The sequence below is a fragment of the Cyclopterus lumpus genome, chromosome 13 (genome assembly GCF_009769545.1).
Source record: "Cyclopterus lumpus isolate fCycLum1 chromosome 13, fCycLum1.pri, whole genome shotgun sequence".
Taxonomy (NCBI): Eukaryota; Metazoa; Chordata; class Actinopteri; order Perciformes; family Cyclopteridae; genus Cyclopterus; species Cyclopterus lumpus.
The window spans coordinates 10044774-10069334 of NC_046978.1; the positions used below are offsets into that span (position 1 = coordinate 10044774).

The 24561-nt window shown below is 40.1% G+C and overlaps 1 protein-coding gene across 6 annotated transcripts; it reads right to left on the reverse strand.

The window, feature by feature from the left end:
- Nucleotides 1-622: 622 nt before the first annotated feature.
- LOC117741427 (arfaptin-2-like) lies at nucleotides 623-6632 on the reverse strand. Of its 6 annotated transcripts, XR_004610720.1 has the most exons (11): nucleotides 6142-6454; nucleotides 5918-6026; nucleotides 5168-5276; nucleotides 4647-4709; nucleotides 4061-4147; nucleotides 3816-3919; nucleotides 3470-3691; nucleotides 3230-3387; nucleotides 2951-3125; nucleotides 2755-2829; nucleotides 1948-2033 (listed from the first exon to the last, which is right to left on the reverse strand). XR_004610720.1 is itself a non-coding variant. In XM_034548463.1 (10 exons), exons 2-10 carry the CDS (start codon nucleotides 6014-6016, stop codon nucleotides 1878-1880), a joined length of 1173 nt encoding a protein of 390 aa, XP_034404354.1. In that variant the 5' UTR covers nucleotides 6017-6026; nucleotides 6593-6632; the 3' UTR covers nucleotides 623-1877. The 6 variants fall into 6 exon arrangements, 5 of the variants coding, with proteins under 5 accessions (XP_034404354.1, XP_034404352.1, XP_034404353.1 ...); XM_034548463.1 differs by lacking the exons at nucleotides 2755-2829; nucleotides 6142-6454 and adding an exon at nucleotides 6593-6632 and having other exon boundaries at nucleotides 623-2033; XM_034548461.1 differs by lacking the exon at nucleotides 2755-2829 and having other exon boundaries at nucleotides 623-2033; nucleotides 5918-6046; nucleotides 6142-6455.
- Between the last annotated feature and the right edge of the window lie 17929 nt (nucleotides 6633-24561).

Here is a 24561-nt window from a genome sequence, read left to right on the forward strand (position 1 = left end):
TGCGCATCCTTCAGCTTTGCGTGTTGCGGCTAGCCGCACGACCCGCCATGCTTTTGTATGCTAATCAGTGGTTGTCTGTAATCAAATACTGAGGGAAACTCGATGAAGCGGTTTAAATAGACTCGTCTGTTGAAGATATCCGTGCCCTAATGAACCAGGAATTTAGAAAAAGAAAATAAAACATACTTTGCAAGTTCCAACAATATCAAATAACTATCTAAACAGAATTGACAGACTTTCCAAATACAAACTACAACTTTTCACTTGTGTTTGCCGTTTCCCTGCAAGTGAAGTAGTGAGTGACAGTGGGGAGAAACGAAACCAGTGAGGGGGCGTGATTCACCGGATGTGACGTGTTAGTCAAACCCGTCACAAGTCCACGATTGGAACTGACTGCTAACAGCTAAAACTAACTTTGCAATGTTATAGTTTCACATCAGAAGCTTGTTGATACTGATGCAGTAAAGGAACTAGTTCAGTGCGAATAAAGCTGTAAACTACTTGGTCTTATCTCCAGATTGCTTTTCCAACTTCACATTTCTGCCAAAATAACCCCAACAAATTGATCAATGTGCTTCAATCTGCCTCACTACTGATTTCCCAAACAACACTTTCAAATATGAAATATGTAGTGTGATTTAATGATCATGAAATAAGATTACAAGTCATAGACAACATGTTAAGAGATATTTCCGATTGTATTATGTACATAATTCATTGGGAATACATACATTGTGAACTTCTCATACATAATCTTTCAGAGGTTCCCATATGAAACTGACAGATCTGTGTTCACCGCACAGTTTGGTGAAACAAAACATCCAGCAGATTTTATTGGAAATGCAGAACAAGACAAAGATAATCAGCTGAATAGAATTGAAAATAAATGCACATAACATGCAATGCCGTCACAAATGCATTTGCAAATAAATAAAGAATAAGAAAAATGTGAGTGTATATTCTGTCCTCGAAGACTCATATTTTAATTGTCTCCATAATGCATGTGGGATTACATGGATCCGGTTTCCATTCATGTTTAAGAATGTAAGACTTGTTTTTTTTGTTGCACACAGGCACCTCCAAATAAAACAATGTTGCATTTCTTTATGATAGTCCAGATGTTTGTATTTATAATCAAAGCACCCAATATATTGATTGCATGATGCTGAGTTACTAAGTGAAACAACGGTTTTTGAGGCTTGTGCTGGGCTGCATTCATCAGGACATATCTCAAGGTACTCAATCTAGAAGATCAAACTAATTATGGATTGTATATCCGGTTAGAGAAAATGTCTATAGTCAATACATATATTTTCCCTTCTAGGAGTTTAAACTGCAAACATAATGAATCCTAATAACTTTGATCTAAATCTGTAAAACTAAAATTTGAAAAACGTGGTTCAGTCATGCACACTCAAAAAAAAAAAAAACAATTTCAGAGAATGTTTCATAAGAGTTTTGACATTATCCCTCGAACTTGCTAATTTCATTTGTAATTCCTCTAAAAATACTCTGAAATATAAGATAACACTTTAGACAACATTTAAAACAAATGAATGCATGTGCAAAACTGCCATGGGATCTCTCCCCAATAGTAGACTGTACATAAATAAGAAGTGATATGCAAGACAATGATTGCGCAACCTAAAGAATAAAAGTAACAAAAGGGTAATTGTGTGATTAAACCAACTCAAATTGTACCATCTACGTAATACAGGATACTGAAAAACAGAAAGAGATATCTCGTGTTTTTCTTTACCACTGACCGTAATTGATCCCACTATGTACATTTCATTCTTGTCCATTGAACTACGATGTCAGGATCTTCACGGACCAGCGTGTCACTGTACATGTCAAACTGCTGAACCTGGAGCTCTTTACTGCTCCTCCAGCCAGGATGGCTTGTCTGATCCGGGGGGCTTTAACTTTACATTGAACTGTATTAGAGTTTGTTCCAACTGCTCCTGGTTGCCAGCAAAGTAAGCGGAGATAGCATTATGGAAGAGAAGCAGCTGCTTGTGCATAACCTTCACCTGGAAGAAAAGAAGAGTGAAAGTCTGCCATTACAGTACTAAGTGTTTAGGACAGTACAGCCCACTGACATCTATCAAGATGACTTTTACTCGCTGCTCAGATTAGTTTCTGGGGAATCAAACTAAAAGCAAAGTGTTCTCAAGCAGGTGTTCGAAGTTATTTTAGGCATGATATACAGTTATACAAACAGTGACTGTTTTGTATCTTTCTTATTTTCATTCATTTGGCAAAACTGCCAAAAATAAAATGTGTACAAATAAAATGATGTTTTGCCTTTTTAAATGTGTAGTGTGGATCATGGGTCTGTATTTCAATTTGACAAATCTGAGGCATTCTCCCTCTTTAGTGTATTTATCTACAGCATGAATGAGCTTGTGTCTGTGCACGAAGAAGTCTGCAGGCAAATTGATCCTAAACCACTGCTGCAGTAAACAATATATGAAATCTCTGGACTTTTTCAATCACTGTAAATTAGGGATCATTTCACTAACCAATGCGAGCTGAAAGTAACAACTAATCGGAATGAGTCACAACATGCTCCATCATTTCTGAATATGATTGACTGCACTGATATTCTCCACATGCAGAATGCTATCCAAAAGCAATTTTAAGAGGGTGTATTTTAGGGGTAACTGGACATCCAGAAGTGTTTTACTGCTTTTCAATGGTTGACAGTTTCATGCCTGTTTCACCTCTGACCACGCCCAGCAACACTCATACCTGTGGTTGAGTGTGGTCAAAGGGGAACACTGTTGCACTTGTGACCACTGGATCCTGGGGTAGACCAACACATCACTGCAGCAAAATGAGACGTTAACCCGCAGGAGATCATTACAAAACAGATTTCAGGAGGTATTGAGTTTCTATTTATATAGGCGGACATTTGAAATAAAATTTAAAATTGTAATCCACAAACCTTGTTTTCCTCCAGGAATTTGAGCTTGATGGTGACATCACTACGCAGCCTTTCATATTTGTCTCTGTGGATCTGGTAATCATGCTGAGCCATCTCAATGCGGACCATGGCAGCTGCATCCCTGGGGCTCAAACTAAGCTCCTCCAGATCAGAGCGATAGGCATCAAACTCAAGTCTGCATGGACAAAAAGATCAAGCCGTCTCAGTTTCCAGGTTTTCACCCGACAGGAGTTCATATGATATTCCTCAACTCCTAAACATGATGTCAGGGTTTGCTACCTTGTGTTTTCATACAGCTTAATGGTCATCAGAGTATCCTCCATTGTTTTGTTGACAAGGGTGTCGATGCTGGACACAAAGAAGTTGATGGCACTAAGCAGCGCCTCGCCATTCCTACACAACAGCTTTTGTGTTTCTGCATTATACCCAAACTCGTCCTGTGGAGAAACAAATTAGTTTCACCTGCTAACTTCAGTTCCATGTCACTTCTCACAAGGAGCTTTTTCCACTGTATGGTACCTGCAACTCTGGGGACTTCTGACTGAGCTCGGTGAAGCTGTCTCCTAGAGCCTGTTGTGTCTGCACCATGCTTTGAAAATGACTGATGAGTGCAGTGGCCAGTCTTAGGATGTTTTCATACTTGTTCTTGGTCTCCCTTAACACGTCAATCTGAGCCTCCAGTTCCAGGTCGACTGTTCTTGAACCTCTGCCAAATCTCTCGGAGAACATCTGCTTTGTACACTGCATAGTGGATATAGAGACTACATTAAAGTCAACATAAAGAAAATCTCATGACATTATGGTCAGCTCGACTAAAAAAAAAAAAAAACAGAAAAAGGCAAAGTATCTACATGGTGCACAATACCTTGTATGTGTTTATGCCCCATTTCTTAACACTGTCCAATTTCTCCACTGCCACACCCCGAGAAACTTCTTCAGTGGAGTTACCAGTGTTATTGTTCGAGGACCCTAACAGAGACAAAAAAAGAAAAGAACAATGTACACTCTGATGCATGTCATCCTATCAAAGTCTACAGAGAGCAGACATTGCATGGGTCATGACAATGAGGGAAGAGTACAGTGTGAACATGGTGATGAGCCTGGTGATACCTGGATGCTGGTCTGTGTGCTGGGCAAGTTGACTGGCTGCAGATTGGCTTTTAGACAAGCCAGCACCCCTGGATTTCATGCGAATGTCTGAAATGAGCATGGAGATGATAAAAGAGCGAGGATGAGAGGAAGGTGGGAAATATGTATCAAAAAGGTTTGGCGGTGACATAGGCAGCTGAATAGCATACTGAAAGGAAACATTTTTTAGGAACTGTGGTGAAGGAAACATTAAAATAGGGGATTTGAAATAATACACCATGCAGGTTTCTCATGCAGAAGAAAAGGATTTACAAAAAGATGAAAATGGACTTCATTGGATGAGGTCACTACCAAGCAATGTCAAAACAGTCATCCAAAGTGCATTTTACAGTAAAAAATAGGACATTCGTATTAGACATCAATAAGTTTAGTGCACCCCTAAGTTTGAAAGCTGCCAAAACACTTCTTTGTTGCTGAAGCTGTGAGTTGAAGAGGTACAAGCAAGGTTGCATGAAACTCCCTCAGTCAGGCAGTATCAAAACCTCTTATACAAACAGACCAACATATAAAAGGAAAACCAAAAAGGGTTGTCAGAATACACAGCCACCTGGTCCTGGTGCATGGGCTCGTCTCCTGTCCAGATACTCAGGGTTGAAGCGAACTGCAGGCCCTATGGGATATGGATGTTTGTAACGTGAAGAAGGAGCCTAGAGGTCAGCAACTCTCTAGTGACACATCAGAATACAAGGAAGAAAAGCTCTCGGTATGGTTTCTTTAAGGGGTATTAAGTATTAACCTCTCTCAGTGACTTAGATAGATCTCTCGCATTGGCAGTCTGCACGGTCTGTTGGGAGGAGTGGGGGGGTCAAAACAGAGAGTGGAATGAACGGTGAGCTGAGTGAAGCCAGGAAAGTCAGCACCTGGCAAAGTAATTCAAGGGTGATTTGTATTCATCGACAACCCTCCTCATCGTCTGGAGTTATCAGCATGAGTTAAAGCTATGGGGAAGCAACTGTTATGCAACGCACCATTCATGATATCTTTGCAGCACAAACTGTATCTGTACTGAGAGGAATAAACAACAAAGCAAAACCTGTCATGGATGGCATTTAACTTTTCTTACAGTACCTTTGATGCTGCTGGTAGGAATGATGCCCCCTGCAGGTCCTCCATAACCTCCTGAGACAATGCTGGTTTCATTCAGGTTGGGTCCAGACACCATCACCTGCTGCAAATCCTGATGGATTTACAATATTGGTAACAAACATGATTATGCAGGCTATAAATGGTATTGCATTAAAACGGGATAGAAAGCTGCAACTTAAACTTTCAAAAAAAACTTTATCACCAAACTATCTTTCTTCCAAAACAGTTATTTGTATTAATATTATGAAATTGCTCTCTGCTGTTTTATCATTTCATATGATGGCCCTCGCAGACACACACACATGCACGCGCACACACACACACACATTATTCATGTAGGACCACTGATACTGTAGTTTTCGCAACCCTGTTAAGCTCTACCAGAATGAGACATACAACTAAGCACAATAGTTATGAATTGTGCTGACTGCTACTTCTTGTATGCAAAGGCTCATATAGCTTCAGCATCCACCACACCTTAATATCAGACTCCCTCTCCATGCCCTCAACACGTCATTCCCAGTTGCAGGTACTGATGGTGACAGTGGTCTAACGTTAAAGCCACGGTACATAGCAGCAGGCCTGTGCATGTTGTTAGGCATCAGCTGGCCTAACCTAGTCCCAGACTGTGCCATCACGTGGGAAATGACAGAGAAACAAAAACTGAGCACAAAAGAACAACACAGGTGTAATAAAAAGGACAGTGTCGGTGAGGCAGTGTGACTAACTGACCTGCTCCAGACTGTCATCCTCTGGCAGAGTCCCTGTGTCTCCATTGCTGTTAATGGGGATCTCCATGGTGGCAGCCTTGCTCATGATACTGTCTGCCATGATTCAATTTCTGCAAGACAGCAGCCAACACTGACACATATTGATGGCATCGTGTTGCACTTTGACAAAATAATGATCATATGGCGTTCTACTGCACCTCAACACGAACACACCGCCTCGCTTACATTGATGCTGTTGTAGCCCCAGCTACAGCTAGCTAGCTCTCCCCAGTACTGTAGCGACCCGCAGTCCAGTCGTCCGAGGGAGAAACACGCCGTTTCTTGCACAGACAGCAGGCTTGAAATGATAACGTGTTTCAACCGGAAACCACCGTTGTCTTTAATAATCATTTCATGCAAAGTCCGTGATTATGTTTCCCTTTAACGGTCACGTTATCTGCCTTCAATGTAAATCTGCCAGAAAGTCCCCGCATCCAGCTTGCTAACGGCTTTGGTACCTCTTCGAAATAAAAGCGTGCGGAATTGTAATACAAGTGCAAGTCACAAACCTTGGTTTTGATAGCAGAGCACTTTGAGTAAAAATCCTAATCCAAACTGCTTATTGTGTGTTACTTTACAAATGAGAGTCTTCAAGCGTACACTGTAAATAGATGCTCTTATTCTGAAATAATAATACCTTGAACGTGGCACCGTCGTCACTCCTCCTCCCCGGCTCCATCTTCCACGTCGTGCAGTGCTGACGTAGCTTTATCCCTGAGCTGCAGTACCATTCTGCTCCTGAAGATGTCCCTAACAGCCCACTGACGATGAGAGGAAAACGTGACACAGTAACTCCATCAGTGACTCCCTTAAGGCCGCTGGCCTATCAAATGTTATGATAATTAATCACTAGAAGGAAGGCTGCTGCGTCCTGTTACCTTGATTGCAATATCTCTTGAAATCAAACTGTATAAATACAGTCGTTTGTTTTGAGATGTGAAATGCCTCGAGATAGACCTCACTCTGGTAAACTGACCACACTTCCAATTATTTGCCTCATTTGTTTCAATCAGGGATGCGAGGAAAGTGCACATGGTCTCCAAATGTAGTTTATGAAAGTACTCCTGGTCTGAACAGAGAACTAACAACTCACATCCAAAATGTAGGCAATTCCTATAGTAAAAGGGTGTAATTGTCGTTAATGTGCTGATTTCCAGCTCGTGACATATTTTCCAAACATCTGAAATCTCATGTTGAGAAAACCTTTTCCCTCTTGCTGCTTCCCCTTCATGCTTCTGCATATGACTATATTTGACTTCTGCATTACCAAGATCAAAGACATTTAAAGGCAAAGGCTGAAACTGGGTTAGCCATGTTTGCCTCTTAATCAACATGTCAAAGGTTATTGGACCAGCATAATATGTGCTTTTGATCCTGATGTCAACATGCATAGAGTATTGCTTTGAACAAGGTGTGCATCATATACAAACATATACGTTTACAAAAGAACAGTCTGTCATCGGTTCAAAAGATATTGTATAGGTGCATATGTTGATGTCACATGTAAGTTGTTGAGGTCAATGTTTACATCCATAACCTGTTGATATGTCCATTTGTTGTCATCATGTGCATCCTATAATCAATCCATTTTGTTATTTGATTATTTGTTTTATAATGGTTACTGCCTATTATTGCTACATTACCTTATTGCAAGTATGTCCCAATACATTTAGTGCAGGACACCAGTCTACATGGTAAAACCCTAGTGGCCTGGTATAAAAAAAGGGATTATATATACATATACTACAAGTCTGGTCACTCAAAATATAGCCTTGACAGGAGGTTAAATATTCCTGTGGTTTGCCGGCTACATTAGTTCCAGTTTGGTGAGTAAATAATTGTATGGTGTGTTTTGACTTACCATTTGAAGAGAGTGACTGACTCAACATCCTTTAGCTCCGGTACCTTTGACCTCCACATTATTCATGGGCCACAAACAGCCTGATGTTGCTGGGGCTTGAATTTTAAAACCAGTTGTTTTATTTTTTGGAGTGGAGGTAAAGGACATTATGTGCAGCAGTTAGTTGCCATCATTGCACAAGATTGAAAGCTGCAATTAGGTACTCAAGGCTTATTAAAGCAGACTTTAATCACACATTGTCTCATGTTTCAGCTTCATGACAGTCAACAGTTTTTAGTTTTAACAAGAGCAGCGGTGGGGGGAGGGGAGGGTTCGTACCACTTGTGAAGCTCTCTCTACTCTCGCCCTTGGATAGACATTTTAAGACACCAGATTCTCACACAGGAGAATGCAATTTAGTATTGCCTATACATTTAGAACAACACCAAATACAATTGTAAAGGTCTCATGCGGGGTCTCCTCTGAGACGGCACTGCATGTCACAAAGCCAGCGTATGCATGTGAGGGGAGTGTGAGACCTAGACCACAGTGTACCCCTCCCTATATTGTTTTAGATAATAGTTCATCATGTTTTTATTGATAATCAAGCAGACTTCCAGATGTTGGGAGGTAAATTCATCGTCACAGAGCAAACAAGAGTCCTGCAGTGAGACAGAGGAATCCAGAACAACACAGCAAAGCAATGCTGCCGGTATCCTTGGGAATTACAAACAGCACTCCATTTTTACATTATAAGTACATTTTTATAGTGACTCAAATGTTCTATTTCTTTTTTTCCCAGTTGGTGTTTCTATCAATGCTCTCCCAGAGAAACAGCAATTTATCATCATAATGAATTCTTGAATGCTGTGAATATCAATTCAAGAGTGTCTCAAAAGAAAACACATAATCAGGACAATACATGTTTTTCCCTTCAATACGTGCTTTTCTCTTTAATGAATAACAGTATGACAAGTTTAGATATGGATCAGTGAAAAATAATGCATGAGGGTTAAATTACATTTCTAATGATAAGATACATTATTTTGACTGCCAGATATGTTTTCAAATGAATCACTGCTGACATAAATAATCTTTTTTTCCATTTTCTCTGCTATCCTCTTTATTTTGAAGGCTTTCATGTAGGAATGAACTCAGAGCTGTTAACAGTATTTCTATTATTTAAATCAAGTCCCAAACACTAAGGAAAGTAATATCTTAACACACTAAAAGAAAAACAAACTCAAACTTCTCGGTATTATATAAGTCTGAAACATTTTTGACCTTTTTGTTTTCAAGATTTTCTGTTTTATACATACCACCTCTGCAGCAGTCAGCGCATCAACCTTGAGTATATGGCGTGAGAGCAATGGCCCTCAGAAAACACAGGCTTTGCTATCGCTCTAATGTTTCTACTTAAATTCACCTGCATAATCAGAGGGACAACCAGTCAGAGGCCGAAAATAAAATGAGCGGCCAATTTAAGAGTCATAAATCCCACAAGGACTTGTTGGCATTTTCACTGAAAGCAGTTGTTCATTTTGTTTTGGCACACAGAGGCTGCAGTCAGGATATGCACGAAAGGGCATTTGTTTAGTTTCTTTACACTGTTTACTTTGTCACGCAATTGCAGTTTTGCAGGTCTTCAATTTTGCAATCTCATTTATTTTAGTTTCAGGCATTTTCTCAAACCATGAATTACTCTGGGACTGCTACCTATGTGAAGAGATTTTAACTCTGCCTTAAATATAAAAACATATACTACTACAATATACATTTACAACAACTTTTAAAAGAGGCCATTATTATGATGACAAGTTGTAACTGTAGTGACTCTAGAAGTATTTCTTGTATTTCTTGAAATCAAACTATGTGAATGAAATCTTGATTTTGAGCCAGAAGGCACCTCTTGACAGATCTCGTCTCAGATCTGTCAAGAGGTCCATCTGTGGGGTGACTGTGGGTCAGTGGTTAGCAGGTCCGTCTTTCAATCAGCGGATCGGCGGTTCAATCCCGGCCTCTGCAAGCCCTAGTCGATGTGTCCTTGAGCAAGACACCTAACCCTGAATTGCTTCCCGTAGATTCTATGGTGTACGATTGTAAGTCGCTTTGGATAAAAGCGTCAGCTAAATGTAATGTAATCTGTAGATACAGTCAATTGGCCAACAAATGCAGAGCAATGTCCACGATGACCTTCCCAACCAGAGTCCTCCCAGTTTATTCCTTTCTAAAAGTTGTGTCTGCTACATTTGAAACTTTCATTAGCAAGATTTCTTCAGGCTGCTGCAAACATTGTGCTCCTCTTCATTAAGTAATCATGTAGGTTCTCCATGGGTGGACAAATGTCTACTGCATTAGAAGGAAAGTGAGGGTGTCTTAAAGTTATTTAACTTCTATGCAAAAGAGAGAAAGGGAAATCTGTACAAAGCAGGGTGATTTTAACTACTAAAAAATATTTAGGATAACTTTTTTTTTTTGACAGATGTATTACCATCATGTGAATATGGTATTTCTTGGAAAATACATCTGAAACCTAGATTACATGTAATTAACACAAATGATATTAATATCATGAGAAAAACAGTAAAACAACAACCACTTTAGCTCATCTTTTCTTCTTCAATTGCCTATATCCAGGTCAGGGTCAGTGGGAACAGTATAGGCAGTATGAATTATGCCCCATTCTCCAGGAACTTGCTCTTTTTCCTCCTGGGGGATCCCAAAGTGTTCTCCGGGTCAGCTGGAAGACATATTCTCTTTAACTTTTCTTAGATCTCCAGCAGGTCCCCTTTAAATCAGACAAGTCCAGTATATAATACATATATCTGCATTGTTTGTTCTCAATCTAAAGCCTGTGAGCATATGGGCATGTAATGGAGGTTATACTAAAAGTGAGTTTTAAGTCCAATAAAAGCCAATGTTCCAGTATGAAAAATAAGAAAGACAACGAAAACATCCAACAGCTTTGCATCATTCCAATCGGGTGGCAGATAGTCAGTGAACGGGTGCGGGGGTGTCTAGAGACAGCACTTTGGTGGGGTGGGGTGGGGCCGTGGGGGCATGGTAGCCTGAACATCTCTTGATCCCCTTTACCTTCACTCATGAGAACATCTTGGATTGCTCAAACCTCACTTGAACAGGATGTCTTCAGGACATCTCAGAGAGTTTCTTGGGGGCATTTAAGGCTCATCTTTGGAGATAAACATGCAGTGATGTCAACACGAATGTGTCGTCTGCAAACAAATAATTACTCGAGTGACAGCGATTTGGACGCTTGTGTGACTGTTGGTATCTTTGTCCATGACTATATTAAAAGCAGAGGAGTTGACACAGAGCATTCCACTGAAAACTCACATTGAGCAGGTCGTAAAAATGCTCAGAGAACCATCACAGCTCTGATTCTCAATGTACAGGAACCAAACAGCACATACTCCCGCTTTACGTCACACAAGATACTTTGGGGAACTTGGTTGCAAGCTTTTTCCAAATTCACAAAGCATATGTAGACAAGATTAGCAGACTGTCATGATGGAGGATAACAAGATCACCATTCTGCAACCAAGAAGGAAGGAATCCAAATTGTTGTTTTGAACAGGTTTGACAATATTGGCGTCTCACTTCCAGCACATCTTTCCTAGTTAAGTTGTGACTCCTGGTAAAAGCTTAATCACATCCACCCATCACTTGTATTGACAGTCGTCAAGTGTGTTTTTAAAAGCTGTGTCACACTGAGTGACATTTACAGCATCCAACAATATCCAGAGTATTTCAGGTCAGCTCTCATCTCTTGTTGCCATCGGTACATCTCATCAAGGACATCTGCAAGGGATATGTGTTCAGACCCTCTGGAATCTTTCTGCTTTGCTTCCTGAGCAGGAAGCATGCCTACATATGCCCTCCGTGCAATATCATGTGTCTTATCACCTGAAATATCCGAAAATATCACGGGCATTTGAAAACTGTAACCACCATTTGTTCAAATGGCACTGCACAACGAGTACAAGTTTATCAAATATAATTACACTGAAGGCTAACATATAAAATATGTTTAATGTATCTTGTCTTCCATGTCTGATTGTCATGCTCGTATTTTGGAGACTGATGTTAAACAAAGCCATCAGCTAAAGTTTTATTTCATTTATTCAGAAAAAAGAATACAGCAAGCGTCTCACAAAGAGCAAAGTACCGCACAGTTGTATATCTGACCTTTGTTATGCTTTCTTTTCTCAATCCCTTGGAACATTATTCCTCCAGCATGCAGTAAGTGGAACAGCACCTGTAGGCATCCTGCCCACTAAATCACAGCAACAGGCGAGATGTGAGAAAGCAGATGTGGAGCTGAGCGACATGCGTCAATTAAGATCTGTTTTCACCCTCTGTCACCATCAGCTTAGACCTCTAAGTCCCTTCAACCTGGTTCCCTTTCAGAAGCCCGACACACCATGCTAACCCTGCTACTGATGAAGGTACAATCTGCTCCACAGATGTGCCTGTGTTGGTTAAAGTCTCATCTACAGACCTTATCTGCCCTACACGAACTGCTAAATCCAACTTTTGCCAGGCGTCTACACTTTTTATGAGGTACAGTACATACTGACTGGTGTCTCGCAGTGTTCAAAGTGGTATGTAAATCTGTTTGAAATTAAGAATCTGAAACTTGACACACAGAAAGAATCTACTGCAGAAGAGACATTTCAAAACGGTTCCAGACAACGGTACAGTAAATGCAGTAAGCTATATTGAACATGTTAATGGTAGTGGATAATGGATTAATTATGGATAGAAAGGTACTTTATGTTCATTATGGTCCCCATGAATACAACCTCTTTGTGCTCAGGTTTCTTAAAAGCAGCAGGATGACTAGCAACACCAGTATGTGAAAGTTTTTTATAGCTCTGCTTCTTATACATTCTGAACTGTGTTGCAAAGCAGAGCAGCCAGTCTGTTTGTTTGTTTGTTTGTTTGTTTGTTTGTTTCTACCTACACAGCACTTTTGGCAAGGATAGAAACCATGTCATAAACTAAAGAATGGCATTTTTTTTTCTGGCTCCCAAAACCATCCCATAATCAAAATATTCTGGGGCAGCTGTGGTACAACAGGTCATACATTAATCATAAGATTGGTGGTTTGATCCCCTGATATTCTATATGTCCTTGAGCAGTGCACTGAACACCTTTCTCATTGGTATGGTGAAGAGGCATTGGGTTCATGTGCTGCTGCCAAAACAACATTTATTTAGCGATGCTGTCATAGGTCAGAAAAAAACCATTCCAATATAATAAAAGAGACTTTGTCAATCTAAAATGAATTGGCATGTGAGTTAAACTAGGCCGAGTTTAATTGCTCTTTGGGAGCATAACAAGCTATGTGGTTGATTCAGTTTTAATTAAAATCGATGAAAAGGTGGTGTCATGAAAAACTTGCTAACCCTAGTAAATGGTCAAAACCTTGGGATGGGAAGAGCATATTACATTTTTTTTCCATGGGCTTCAAGGGAAGAATCATGATTCACCTCCCCCTCTGTGAATACCAGAGGATACTCTTTGAAGTTTTGAACCAGACTGACAAATCAGAGCCCCACTTTCTCATCAATGCAATCCAAGACATGCTCACTGAGGCCCCTTAACAACTTCTGGAAGTTCAACTCTAACTCTTCTCATGAAAATCTCAACATTGATCTCATGGTGGCCAGAAAGAGCTAACCATGCAGACCCATATTCTGCTTGGTTCAAGTTCAGGCAGACCCCTCCACAGACAGCCTGTATAGTAATGAGCAGCTCAGAAAAGATCTTGCATCTACAGTAAATACCTTTTAAAGTCTGCCATCATCAATTTCTATTACCTTAAATTATTTATGATTTTAATACATTATTTTCCACATGTATGTCTTTCATCTGTATCTTACAGTACTAATACACTGGACTTCTTTCTAGTTTTGCCAAATAGACATCATGACATTTACCCACCCTGGAATATGTATACTACAGGTAGCAGCCATCCCACATAGTATTCATTGGGAAATCCTGTCATCCACCTGTAAAACTGAGATGGCTGTAAGTGGCTTGAAAAAGTATTGTCAGATTCAGTTACAAACTAATTTTGGAAAAAGACAGTTGGAAACATCTTTAATTTCTAGGGGTTCAGGTGCAGAACAGAGTGGCAATCCACTTGCTCTAAAGTACACAGTAGTGCAATATTTCCTTAGTTACATTTTATATGGATAGTCCAATGTCAATAAACCAACTACAATGTGTCAGGAAGGAGTTTAGGGTGGTGGAAAGCAGTCTTGAAGTATTTAGCTAGGGTTAATCGTAGGGTTAGCAATAAAATGGGATAAAGGTTATAGCAAAAATAAATGCTGGTGCACATTAGCTGTTGAAGAGATGGATGCTCTGAGCTTTAAATATACCTGCTGCAATAGCACACCATAATAGACACACACACACAAATGTTGTTATCATTGGGCTCCATAGGCATTATGTGTGAGATTAAACTGTAGTTTATTTCGCTGGCAACACTAAAGTCTATTGATATGTAGGGGACCATTTTTGAGGATATCAATGACATTCTTGTCTGAGATTAAAGTTTCAAACTTAATAGTTTCTTAAAAGCAGTACAAACTTTTGCAATTATGAGCCATAACTTTTATGAGATGCTGAGTGTGTTACTTCAAGATCCAAGCAGACCCTGCGCAGTGAGCAGCTCATAATGATGACAGAAAATCTCCATAACATCAATATTTTAAAAATGAATTGCAGTGTAAAACACATAATCGTCCACATGCCGTAGACACTATCTATTTAGATGGGGAATCAAAGTGAAAGCAGATGGGACTGGAGGCCAACATATTTTCCACTTGAAGGAGGCCGCTTGTATTCAGAGCTCTCTCAGTAGCTGGGCTGGTTCCAGACTCCTTGCTGGAGAAGTGAAGTTCAAACTACTTGGCTCCCTTCACTCTCACCACACTGTTGCTGGGTAGAGCGTTGATTTACGATAGACGTCCTCTTACTGGACCGGACAAACCCAGGGCACAGATGAAAAAAGGCACCCAAGAATCCAGACACAACGGTGGATTTCTCGTATTGTTGCATATTATTCTCGTATTGTTGCATATTATTCTCGTATTGTTGTATATTATTCTCGTATAGCCTGTACAGCTGCCTACAGGAAAGAAAAACACTTCCCAAGAAGGAAAGCCCAGGAGAGTTTAAAAGTATGAACTGAGATAAATTACATGTTGGTGTATGTTGTTGTGATATGTATGCATGATTTCCATGTCTGGCTTGATACAAATACTTATTCAAAGTTCAGCAGTATAGGACTTTTTCACTACCGACATTTGGTCATTGTAGGAAAAGCCCAGGTGTTACTAATAACACTAACGATGGCTCTGTTCATTTGAAGTGTTCAGGTGAGAGTGACAGTAAATCTGCATGCACGATACCAGGAACATGTGAGGTCAAAGCAGCTCAAAGGAATTCAGCCATCATTAAATTCTACTACTATGTTAAACAATGTAATGGTAAAGTAAATAAACGACAGAGACAACTTTTGATTCTTCTGAAGACTCTGTTTGTTTGCAAATTATTAATTTGAACCACAACTCTTCTCCCGATCAAACATAGACATTTTCCATTACACAATCACATTAGTTCATAGTCACACACACACGCACACGGACACGAAAACACGCAGGCACGCACACGCACACACACACACACTCTCAAACACGCACACGCACACGGACACGCAAACACGCACACACAATATCTGAGGTCTAATCGTCCCAAATAAGCCAACACACCTGTTTGGTGGTCCCATAGCTGGGTCCTTTGATAGGCATCGTTCAGACTGCAGGTGTTCATTCAGGTTATCAAGTGACTCTGTTTAGGCGACTTTCAGGCCAATGTGTCTCTGGTTGTCAAATACGAAAGCTGTTGAAAATAGGAAGAGAACGTGCCGTTTTCAATGCCGAATTTAATTATTTCTTTTTTCATGACATCTTCAAAATATCACACCAATGTCATTTGTGGACGTAGCATAAAACTACACCTACGGCAAGCCAGCTCTCCAAAACAGGATGCAGCCAACTCAATTTGTGACCACACTGTCTGTGTGGCTGTGCTCGAGATCATTGTGTCGTCTCTGTGTTCTTGGCCGGGTTGTAAGCAGATGACACCTTTGAAACCTTTTTTATTTCAGGATATTCAAACTTCATTATTTCAACGTGTTTACAACAGAAACATTTGCTTCTGCTGGGATTTGGCAGTGTTGGCCACGTTTAAAATAATAACAATGTGAAAAGCTAATCAAAAAACGTCTTGCAGGCCGTGTTGTGTAAACTTGTGCATGTCTTCCAGAAGTTGTATTACAGCCACAGTATATGCATTGAGCTTGAGAGCAGCCTTGCTCTCAGTGTTCCTATTTGGTTTTGCGTCTGCAGATGCTGGAAGTGTTTCATACAACACTGCACTATTATTAGAAAGTAGGTGCTATGTCCAAGCCACAGCTGTTTTAGCCGTGCCTTATATTTATTTTCTCAACATTCATTCCATAACACACATTCACATTTGCCCTCATTTGAATTTGACTCTTTTCAAATGATTATTCATATCAAAGCAATAGGTCATGTTTTCAGTGTGTCTATGTGCAGCACTCAAGGACACTTTGACCTTTGAACTCAGCAAACCGCTCACAGACAAATGAGGTGCACGAAGCATGTGGAAAGTGGTTGTACGATGGAACTGGAGAGGCTCTTTCACGCCTGTCTGTGACACCGACATGTAAACAGCTATCAGAAAAAAAGATCATCACTCCTGACCCATCCACAAAGTGAGTATGCAGAGGGAAATGCAGTCTGTGTTGGGTAAGGTGACACGAAATAGTAGATATTAAGGAATATTCCAGACTTGCTATTGATGGATATTACTTTTCTTTTCAGCGGCTAACTTCATCTTCTGCTCGACCATTAATCCAATGCACTGATAAGCAGATGGCTTTACTTACAATCCTTTAAACAATCATACGATAATATTTTCTCTGTTGTTTATAATGTTTAATTATTCATTGGACTCCTGGAGCATTTTCTCTGAGTTTCTGATAATGACAGAGTTGAAAGCCTGTGCATCTCATTGAAGGATACCTTGTGCGTCGGTTTCAGACACCGATGGGCGTGACAAAGCCTTGGTATGGTATCTGACGCCCGAGGAAAAGCAATTAGAATCAGAAGCATTTCACCAAGCGGTCATGCGGCCTTTCATTTTCGACGGAAAGCGATCGATCTACTAAAGTTCTTAATGTTATGATGCTCTAGATGTTTTCCTCTGCAGATATTTTGACATGTCATGTCAGGCAAAGCACAGGTGAAACAAATGTTGTCAAGGACTCCAACAAGTGTCCCAATGAATCATTAAAATCTCCAGCGACCCACCTGTGAGTCCCAACCCCTCTTTGGGGTTGAGACTCACAGGTGACTCACTGGGCTACAGTGCACAGTCTTTTATTTTTATTGTTGTAAACATGAAGGTTTGAGTGGATTGAAGTCATAAAGCAGTAGTTTTCAGTGCTGGTCCTCACAATCTAGAGGATTGCTGGTTTTGTATAACAAAAAGCTGTTAATTGCAGCTAGTTGCGTTCACGTGGCATCTCAGCTGCATGTTGATGAGAATGAAAACCACTAAAGCTCTTGTTTCCCATGACGAGGAGGTTAAAGAAAGCACTGCTAAAGAATAGTGTCTGTTTCTCTGAGAAAGGTTCCAGGAGTCATTGTGTAGTTTTATGTGAACGTTTAAATGTGGAAAGTTAAATGGGTATTTTTCAACTAAAATATTTGAGCTGCATATTTGGTGTTTACTGAATGAAAATGACATGACAATAAGGGAAATGTAAGAGCGTTTGCTGAGGAAGGCACTAACTCCTGTGTGACTGTCCACCTTTGTGCTAACATCCACACACAATGTTAGCAATCGTACCACTCCTTCTTGAGCTGTGAGGATAGTGAGCCATAGGAAAAAAAAAAAAACTCTTGGCAGCTAAGCACTGCCATATGTTCTCCATTCATCGTGTGCACCATAATAAATCCTCAAAGCGGTAAAGAGTGTGTGCATTTGATATAAACATCATCGGGGATCATCATAAATTATTGTTGCCCATTTGGCAGCAACTTTATTATTGTACTCCACTTCTTTCCCACAGCCAAGTGTCATATGCAAATGAGAGAAAGTGTGTAGTGACTGATGAGGTTAAGTATGTCAGTGCGCTGTTCAAACCTCAAAGATCGCAGCTATACTCATATCTGGTGGAACCGTGCTGGAACCCCTGTGGCTCAAAGGGAACACAAACACAGCCGTGCTTCACGGTGCTCCGTGCCATCAACGCAGAGCAGAAACACAGTTATTAAAAGCCAGAACCTTAAAGGCAACAGATTTAAATAAAGATCCAGAAATCTGTTTATCAGTCGGGTTTAAATCCAAATTGCCTGGAAGTCTCTTTCAGGCTTTAGTGTATTTTGATGTCAAGAGGTTAATTAGCATCAGGGATTAGATTATTTCTTTAATTAGGGGGTCGAGTGGAAATTGTTCAGCCTTTAATAACTGTGCTTGCCATTGGAGCCATGGTAACTTTTTAATAACTTTTAAAAGTTACACAGCCTATTGTCTGGCATCAGTCAATTTATATTTGATTTAGTTTTTTGTAATCTATATTTTATATTATATTTAAAGGGTCATTAGTCAAAGATGGGTATTTCTATTAACAAAGGTTCAGCATTTATTAAGCTCACAATACGCACAATCATATCAAACATTACTTACAGGGTAAGCAGGCAAATCTGAACCCGAAAAGGGTTTTAGCAAGTGATCAATGAAAGTCCGACTGAGGCGTGTTGGTCTACGACAAATTGTAGGGAGGAAAGTTTCAAGGTGTTGATATACATAGTTTGTTCTTTTTGTTGTTAGTTCTATATGAAGCTGAATTAAGGGTATTAGGATAGTAAATCTGATTCTTTACAAAGGAACAATGCATGGTTTAATATATGATAGTTTAATGAGAAGAGAGATGAAAATAACTAATGCCTTCTTCTGGTCTTCTTACGTATGCCTTTCAGCGCATGTTTTCATAGTCGCTGATGTATGTCCTTGAGATGGATGGTGCTGGAAGGTAGAGATGTCTGTGAAAGCAGGTGTTGAACGCTGTCTAGAGAGTATGTTCAGGTGCCACTACGAGATCTTTCCCCCTCTGCACCTGTACCCTCCACAGGAGATGCAGGTTGGCTGATGATTATATCGGGATGGATACTCTGGAGATTTCAATATATTCAATGTTTCCTGCGGCTGTTTTTTTACCAGTGTTTCTCACTGGTTTCTCACTGGTAAAGAACAAGGGAGCTGGAATCTGTTTGCATTCAGTCAATCAATCTGACTCTCCGTGGCGTTGCCCAACACAGAGCCAGATTCCCACAGAGATAACAAACTAAAGAAAATAATCCCAACTAACTAACAAGGGCAAATCAACATGGTACGTCCTTGAGCTAAAAATGGGACAATAAAACAATTTTCGGATTGATTTGATGAGAGAAATGTGAATATTTGGTTTATTATTTGGTCTGACTTGTTTCTGGATGGGCTTACAGTAGATAGAGAGAGAAAGCACATATATAGAAGAGGAAGTGATACTACTTATTCATCTCTTTACAAACTTTATGCAATGCCTGTTTTGTCTTTCAGAAATCTTAGCAAAACACTCCTTAACAAATCATTCTTTCTTTGATGTAGATCTTGCCATTAGCAGATTAGCTTATTTACCAATATTCAGCACAAGGAAGCACTCACAGACATTGAGTACTTGTTTACCCTGAAAGATGTGCCAGAGAAAATGACACAGAGTCACATAAATCAATACTAACAACTGCTATCTGTGCACAAATTGACGGTTTGGCCTTGTAGATGGGTCTCCAGAATTTTCCAGAATATTTGGTTTCTCTTCGAATGTGCACACTACACTTTTGCATTTGAGATTTCTCCAGTGGATAACAAGGAGTCATGGCACTAAGCTTGGTAAGTCTTCACAAGTACGTCTTTAGCTGTGTACTCTGCTGCTCTACACTATATTGAAATAGGAAGAGAGGCTTTTGTTTTGACAGAATCAGTTGAGGGCTCAGTGGTTTTCCTGAGTCTACAAGAAATCTCCCAACACGGAATCATTGATGGGAAACACTTCGTCATCAGCGCAGCAGCACACTGCTGTGAGTCATTATACTGTACAACCACAAAGCTCCCCATTTTCATTCATGCCATAATGTTTTGGCCCATCAGATTGACAGACTGCTGCATCTTTTGCCCAAATTGGCGTAATTACAACTGTTGTCATTATAAAGTCAGATTGGTTGTCAGCCTTAATGGCGCTTTATAAAAGTCTTAGAAACAGTTACATCATCATCATTTTAATTGATTACAGTATTCTTCAGACAACATCCCATGCCATGTTGTAGCCTCCCCTCAATAGAACAAAGAATATCTAAACTTGGCATGAACAAACATCCTCATCAAGAATCAAAGGAAATAAATGAAGGGGTGGATTTTTTTTTGTGAGGCGCATTTACTGCAGGCTATCCAACAACATCATCACTTCTTTGCAGTCGCAACAATTCTTTCAAAGAAATGGGTCAGGAAGTTCAATGTTACATCAAAACACTGACTGACGTTACATGCACAACATTCAGTGCTGTTGTAAATATAATGCTCTACAAAATCAACTAAAGCAGCGAAGACTTTATTCATGTTTGTCAAACAATAAACGCCTCATACATAATTTATTGAATTTCTAGCTCATTGTCTGACTCCTCCACAAACCGCTGTATACAATAACTGCAACAAATCACAGAGGCAGAGTGGAGCTAAGCCATTGGGGCTGCACTGCAGTAAATGCTTCTGCAGCAGGCCTACCACACAATGCCTGATGAAAATGAATTAACAATGAAGGCAGAATTTAAATGCAGTAATTTAATCATGGCGAATTAAAGACAAAAAGTTAAAAAAGGGGCGAAACAAATCAAAACAGAGTAAAGCCTGAAGCACAAGCAGATGGCCGCGTAATGGAAAGCAGGTTGGGCTGGTTACTAAGTGACAAGGGCTAAAATGAGGGTCCATAGTTTTGGCCGTGGTTTTGCAGGAAAAACACTTCTCCCTAGTCTGAGCCACCCTCTTTTCTCAGAGTGCTGTGGTTGTGACGCTGGCGGGGCAGGACAGGAGGCAGGCCTGGCCAAATGAGAAACAGACCCCCTTCACCCCAGTATTGGCTATTTCTCCCTGTGGCTTTTTTGTTTTCAAAGAAAAAAAAGAAGGCTCTCCAAAAATAGATTTGGGGCTCGCGTGCCAATGGGTTTCGAAACCTTTTTTTTTTCCACTCCTTCTAGTCACGCAAGTAGCCTGGCAAGACCTTGAAGAGAGAGAGCAGAGGGAAAAAAAACAGAACTCGTAAGAGACAAGAGTATCTGAGGGGGGAAAAAAGTGTTTGGAGAAAGGATTGTGGTAAGCTGAGGCCGGAGCATCCCTGGAGCCTGGCCCTCTGCTGAAGGAACGAGCAGCTGAGACTTCCGTGCAAGCTTCAGGTATGAGGGGTTTATGGGTAATCCAAGCATGAGCAGAGAGACCTCTCTCTGGTCTGGCCTCATTTTTGCTGGATGGTAGCCTGGGCTTCTCCAGAGAAGAGTCTGATCCTTACCAAAGAGCCTGCAGACAAAGCAGTTCACACCAGAATTCAAAGATTCCCATTCCTTATGTCCATAAGCCCACATCCTTCACTACGATTCCCTTGCCTATTGACTGATCTCCGCAGCTGGTATTCATCTTTTTATCTGCCACATACATCATGATGAGATCATTGGCTAGATTATAAAAAAAAGAGAGACATTATCTTGCCCTGGTTAACTACCTTTGAAAGTCTGCCTATTTTGGTAGCTTCATTATAGAAAGTGCTTTTGAACATAAGACAGTGTGAAGGAGCCATGGCACAAGTTAAAACCATTATATCCTCCTGTCGTTAAAGTCATTATGCCTTCAGTCCTCCACTGCTAAGGGGCGTGAACGTTCTCTGGAACATCTGAGCGAGGTTCACTTTTTGGCTCCCTATAATAATGTCAGGTACACAAAACTCGAACAACACGTGACACCGGGGCCCTCACCCTGTGTTGTTGTATGTTTGAGTCAGTCAGACAATTAAAGTCCAGTAATTATGCTGATGTTTTCAGTGTTGATACAGTAGTTTGACATCTGCGAAGCATAAAACAATTATAATACATGCATTTGCAGTCTATTGGTATGTTTATTATGTAAAGAGCTTTGGTTCAGTATCTCTGTTTGGGAATTGAGATTCCAAAAAAGACCAAAAAAGGACAAAAGGACCATTTTTAAAACCAGAAGTCTACAGCATAAAGGCACTGCATTGCATATATTATATCATTAGCTGGTCATTCAAAATCAATCAAATTTGACTGCAGGTCTGTTTCTGAAAGAAGACCTTTTAGTGTTGACCAAATGATTGCCATCTTTCAGGTTGATTAAAAGGTCTGACCAGCACTCTTGTTTTAGTCACCTGCCAATGCCCAGTAAGATAAATAATTCCAGATAATTATAAGTGTTCACTAGTTCAATCAATCTGCCATATTTTTGGTAGAACTACATCGCTGCACCCATTTGCACGTGGTCTATTAAGTAAAAGGTGATTAAAATCTGCCGTTGTGTCTTGATTTTAGAACTGCTTACATAGTTATGTAATGGATTGAGTTTCTAATTTATCATAAAGTGTTCTTGTGCATTGCCAGACCTCCATAATGTCAAGCTCTCAGATGTCTAGAGGAATTCAAACTCAGCATTATAAAGGGTTGAGGCAAACACTTTGTCCACACCACATACTAATTGAATGCAACATGCAAAAGGACATTAAAAGACGTGCAACAACAGGCCACTTTTATTGATATCAATCCATCAAACTATAAGCTAGAATGCAACCATCAAATAGGATTTAAAAAGAGAAAATAGAAGTGAATACCTTTTTTTCCAAAGTGCTGTTACAAGTCATGACAGTTCAGTTTTCAGATATTAAGTCCTGTTCTTTAGAGATGAAGAAAATAAAACAATATGAGACTCATCAGATGTTTACCAATGGGGCACTTCAACAAAAGGTAATTGTGTAATTAAGCAATCTATAAACCGTTCAGCTTGCACATATTTTAATTGAAACAAGCAGCACCTGGATCATGAAGCACAAACAAATGGGTTGCAGAAAAAAGAGAATATGGCATATAATCAGAAGGCTGTTATACCACTAACAAAAGGAAATCATTCCTAAATGCATGAAATGTGTTGATTGCCATATTCTTTGATCAAAGTGTGGAACTGATTAAAATGCAGCAGGTTTAAGGATTTCGAAGGCTGGATGCTCCATCCATGAACAAGCAGCTCTAAGCACGAACAGCATGATCACAGATAGCTTAATGGCAATAGCTACAATAGAATACAAATGAGATTTACAAGTTTAAAAGGGAAATTATGCTCTTTATCACCCTGAATGTCATTCTCATATTCATGTCCATCCAAACTATTATTCATGACACCAAACGACCTCAGTGTAGAGAGTTGGGAAATGTGAGGAGCGGGGTCAATGTTGTTTTGGTCATGTGGCGCTCGCCTCTTACAGCTTCATAAACACTTCAATTTAGAAGACATTATTTGAAACTTTTTTCTTTGCTTCCAACTTGAAGTAAACACAGAAACTATAGTTTTATTTCAAGTTGGACTATATTATTATTATATATTTATATATATGGAAATCGAGGTTGTGGTTCACGTTTTATCAGCAAATGCAAGGAATGTTTCTCTAGCTTCCAACCAATGCAAGACAGCATTGACGATTCCATAAGACACACACAGGTTGACAGGAAAAGGCGCCCTGGCACTGAAGATTGCATGTTAAGAGAGAAGCCTCCTGTGTATCCACTTTACGTGACGGGAAAATGACAGATTTCATTTGGTTTACTCCCAGCCTGTAATTTTAGTTTTGAGTAACGACTTGGCTTTTGTCCTCTTACTCATATCATCTGAGTTATGTTGTGTAAATACTGGCCTCTGATCCAAGGTGCTGGATTTGGGTCACAGCATTTGTCTCATAACCTGAGTCTGCTGTGACACTGAGTGTATCATAAACGGGCTTTCCAATTCAGTCAGCTCCGCCCATATTTCCAGTCCTGGGACAAAAAAGAATTTGCCTGTGTATGTACAGCGTGTATGTGCGTGCATGTGTGTGTAATTGCTCAGAATACCACCAGGTTTAGGTTTCAGCTCCACAGCCAGTCACAGGCGGGCCTTGAAGCTGATAAACAGCGCTGTTTCAGCTCGGTTTCATCAGGCAGCAGGACTGTTGTCCTGCCTCGGGCAATATGAGAGTGATGCAATGAGCGCCCATGACAGGTGGGGTTGGATACTCAAAAATAACACCCAATACTAACATTTGTTGACATGCATTAATTCTAACTTGTGAACAATTTCAAAAGAGCTCTGACAAAAGCATTTCTAGAGAGAGATTATTATTCTACTTCCAAAACATTCTAGTCCTGCTTGTAGACACGTTTCTCAACAGTGCTTCAGTTCACTAAAGCACTGTTGGTGATGCTGATCAGCATGTTCTCATCTGGGGAATAGAAATCAAGGGCAATTAGTAGAAACAGCAACACAGACATTTGTAAAGCAGCAACACAAAGATAAGTACAGGG

What these genes read in the sequence shown, in the direction of transcription:
- LOC117741427 (XM_034548463.1), bottom strand. Translation starts at nt 6,016, where the DNA reads ATGGCAGACAGTATCATGAGCAAGGCTGCCACCATGGAGATCCCCATT. An exon ending in TCCTACCAGCAGCATCAAAG is followed by an intron (nt 4,710 to 5,167) that starts GTACTGTAAGAA and finishes CATATCCCATAG; the next exon opens with GGCCTGCAGTTCGCTTCAAC. An exon ending in GCACACAGACCAGCATCCAG is followed by an intron (nt 3,920 to 4,060) that starts GTATCACCAGGC and finishes TGTCTCTGTTAG; the next exon opens with GGTCCTCGAACAATAACACT.